The 4,091-nt window shown below is 38.9% G+C and overlaps 1 protein-coding gene across 1 annotated transcript; it reads left to right on the top strand.

Annotated features, from left to right (window-relative positions):
* The first annotated feature begins 528 nt into the window (after positions 1 to 528).
* Positions 529 to 4,091, top strand: LOC113767550 (60S ribosomal protein L13a-2-like). The gene is made up of 2 exons (XM_027311681.1): positions 529 to 1,456; positions 3,850 to 4,091. Exons 1-2 carry the CDS (start codon positions 1,144 to 1,146, stop codon positions 3,924 to 3,926), a joined length of 390 nt encoding a protein of 129 aa, XP_027167482.1. The 5' UTR covers positions 529 to 1,143; the 3' UTR covers positions 3,927 to 4,091.

Below are 4,091 nucleotides of genomic sequence, written 5' to 3'. Positions count from 1 at the left end.
ATCTTTCATTACAATAGTTATAAGGCAGGCAGGTCTTTTTATCAATGGAATAAGAAATTTATGCCAGATTTATCCTTTGTACTATATGCCAAGTAGTATTAGCAAAGGAATAACAAAGTACTACAAAGTAATTAACAAAATAGCCTTCAGGGAGTGTAGTTTATGGGCAAATGAGCATTATCTATTCAAAGTACCAACTTTTTATGGGCATTGTAGACACCAAATTTTTAAGGTATTTTTGTTTACTGGTACTTTTATTTTTTGATTCATTTCATTTACTTTTAGTCTTTTATTTTTAAGTCATTTTTATCATTTAATTAAACTTTAATCATTTAATTTTATTTTGTTTGTTTTGATTCTAGGGTTTTGAAAAAGAAAAAAAAGTAAAAAGAAAGAAAAATCAAAGGGACAAGAATAAGACACATGGACCTTTTTTGAGAATGAAATCTTGGCTTTTCATTTTAGGGTTAGTTTTCAGGGCAAACAACAAAAAAAGCAGGGGCGGCACACAAGATTAAGGGGGGAGCTCTGGGGTAGAAGAGAAAAATCGAAATTGAAGAGAAAAATAAAGGCAAGGGAAGTCGGCTAAGAGCAGAGAGAGAAGACCGACAAGGAGAGAATGAAAATTCCAAACCCAAAATCCCAAAATAAAAATTCCCAATCTTCCTCAACTCGATCCATCCAAATTTTTTCAAAACGGTCCTTGATCATGAATTCCTAAATAAGCCCAGAATTCTTGCCGTCAATTTCCATGTCACCGCCTGAGCTTTCGCGGTCGGTCATCGCCACGATGACCAATTACACCGTCCCACCACTTCCACCACCGCACGCCCGGCCCCATTGCCATCGTTTCTGAGCTCCTCACCGCCTGGCACGCCACCAGCCTAGGGCCCGCCAGCCACTGTGGCACTGATGCAGCTCAATTTCTCCTTATTAAAGGGTGCGGATAAAAGTAAAAAAAAGAGAGGAGGTCGGTTAAAAGTGGTGGTGGTCCGATGAGAGGAGATCTGCCTCTCCGACGGTCTCGTTCGCTAGAAAATGAAGTGCCTCCGATTCCTCCGCAAGTGCATGAACACCAAACCTTCCCATAGCCCTATCCATTTCTGCGCCCCTTCTAGAATCCTCTGACGCACCATCCGAGGGATGATTCCGCATAAAATCAAGAGAGGAGCAGCTGCCCTGGCGAGGTTGAAGGTGTACGAGGGAGTACCTCCGCCTTATGATAAAACCAAGAGGATGGTTATCCCTGATGCTCTCAAGGTTTTGAGGCTCCAGGCTGGTCACAAGTACTGTTTGCTGGGTCGGCTATCGTCTGAAGTTGGGTGGAACTACGCTGATACAATCAGGGAGCTAGAGGCTAAGAGAAAGAAGAGGGACTTGGCGGAGGAATTGAAGCTCGCCGCACGCTCACGGAACCCACCATCATCGCCCGTGGATCTTCATCGTCAAGAGCTCTGTAAGTTTTCTATTTAAATTTCAGTTCTTCTCAAGAGTGTGAAATGGGTCTGCCGTGGCTTCATCCAGTGTGATTCTCCTGTTAATTGGCTTCATTTTTGAATACACATGCTGCATATGTTGATTGAGTTGAATGTCTTGATTTCTGATAAATTTTGGGGCTGATTGACTTCAATTTGAACAAAAATCTGATGAAACTTTTAATACCCCCAATCTGTTCGATGTAATGTCTAGCCGAAAATTCTTTGTTGAAAGATGGTTTTGTTGCATTTGTACGTTTGAAAGAAATCGGACAAGTCAGTGAGTTAGGTTGGTTGCAGCAGTTCTTTTGTTTTCTCTTTTGGTTGGCTGACGTATTGTTTCGAATGTCAATAAGGTTGTCTTGTGTCACTTCTGTCATTTATGATCTGCTCCAGAAGCCTAATTCATCAGTTTTGGTACTTAAATCAATGTTTGTTTCTGATTTTTTTTTAGAGTAAATTGTTTCGGCCATGGATTTTTTTTTTGTGGGGAAAAGCAGCTACTGGAACTCTGGTTTTGTATTATGATTTTGTTTGTTTGGTCCTGAGTGACTCGGTTTGAGTCTTGGGGCATTAGTTGGTGTATCTACATGCTCCATTGGGGCTTATAAATTCTGTCCCATGCATGCTGAAATGGTAGAGAAGAAGCTGCCGCATGATTCGTTAGTCATCGTGGGTTGCTGAAATTCATAGTTGCTCCAAATACTTGATTCTCTTGCTGTGCAATTAGGATAGCTGGTATAAAATTACTATAAGCTATGAAGATCTGACTTGCAAAGTGGCCTAAGGCAGATTTCGCAGGTCTTTCACCATGTTGCAAAAAATCAAGACTGAGGAGGGACATTTAAGAATTACTTCTGTCAACACAAGGTTCTAATCAGATGGTGTTTTGATCCTGGGAGTACATTTGTGGCTTTATCATAGTTTTGTTATCATGAAACAATAACATTACACAAAAAAAAAAGCTTCAATAGTGTTTCTGTTTCATGATATTAATTTGAGGAGCACAGAAGGGCTAAAGAATAGAAAAGATTATTATTGTCATTTGGCCAATGAGTTAGCTAAAAACTTTTCATGGCCAATGAGTTAGCTAAAAACTTTTGACGGAACAAGATATACAGTCCCAAGTGTTAAGTGAACAATTTAATCAATCTCCGACTTGTGTTGGGTTGGGAGAATACTGCATTTGATTACGTGAACATTTTATCAATCGCTGACTTGTATTGTAAGATTACTGATTTGATTACGTGACTATTCTAAAAGGAATATTCCTCTTGTATAGCAGAGTGGTAGTATAGTAGTGATGGACGAACAAAACAGAAGATTTATTCATCTTTGACAGTATTTTGACAGATTAAAGAAACATTGCTGATGCCAAAATTGGTCTTCATTTGTGACAAACCTCCTCTTTACAACCGTTAACACTCCTCGTTCTTTGGTAGTCAACCAAGGCATCTTGTGTAGTAGATAAGGCCTGCAATTATCACAGTTCCCAGTTTTTCCCTGTTTCCATCCATTGCAGCAAAACATATCATTTCTTGACATCCAGGCAAAATTTGCAGAAACAAGATTTTTCTACCCCACCGATGTCTTCAGCAATCAAATTCGGATCATCAATCCAATCCACCAACTCTTTCCTCCTACACACACTCCTGTGCACTAATTTTTTTTTCCACAGACCATCAATCCATTTACAATCCTCCGGATGGCATGCAGGGTGGAATCCGATTCAGCTCTACAGACTTCAGTTCTAAATATTGCTTTTTCTTCATTGGGGTAAACAAATGTGTTATGTCTTACCAGCCATGAGAAGAACTGCCACCTACCTACCTAGTCCTCCTTGCTCACCTGTTACACATACTCTCCCCTTCTCCATCTTCTCCCCTTCCATTAATTTGTGTCCGTCTAGCCTTTAATACCAGTATAGTACTGTTTGGTCTCTCTGCAGTGGATTGTCAGTTTCAACTTGAAGAATTAATGTATTTCTAGTATAGTATTTCACTTGAAGAATACCAGTTTAGTACATGCGAAATGTATTTCCTTCAAGTAGTTAAAGGGAATCTTCCTTGTTAGTTAGACTGTTGTGCTGAGTCAACAATCAAGTAGTTATTTTGTTATTCTTGAGCTGTATAAGAATGCAGAAATCTGGATTGGGCAACATGGAAAAATCATTTTGAATAATATCTCTCTTTCTTCTTCCTCAAGTCTAGTTTCTCTCCCCCTTATCACTCTATTTCTGCTGCAATTGCTGCATTCATTACGGTGGTATCAGATTAGTGAATGCTTGTTACTTTTGTTGTTTATTTAGCAATTAGAGACTGTTTTGCTTTTGTCACCTGATAACTTTACTAATAACTTTACTACTTTATTGCAGATATATTGCTCATTTTGGAGGTTTCGAAGAAGATTAGCAGTACGGCTTACATGTCGGCTCAAAAACTGTGGTTATAGTGCTGTCTTAAGTTTAGAAAATGTTTCAGAAGCGTAGGAAATGTTTTGGGAGGAATATGTTTTTTAGTGCAGCCTTGACGTATATGAGTAGTATTTGTTCTACTCAAACTTATGAAACTATTTGTACTATGATGTTGCACTTATTTATGACATTTGAATATTTAA

This window comes from Coffea eugenioides, chromosome 4, assembly GCF_003713205.1.
Source record: "Coffea eugenioides isolate CCC68of chromosome 4, Ceug_1.0, whole genome shotgun sequence".
Lineage (NCBI taxonomy): Eukaryota > Viridiplantae > Streptophyta > Magnoliopsida > Gentianales > Rubiaceae > Coffea > Coffea eugenioides.
The sequence above is the reverse complement of the archived record's forward strand: the minus strand, read 5'-3'. Positions and strand labels throughout refer to the sequence as shown.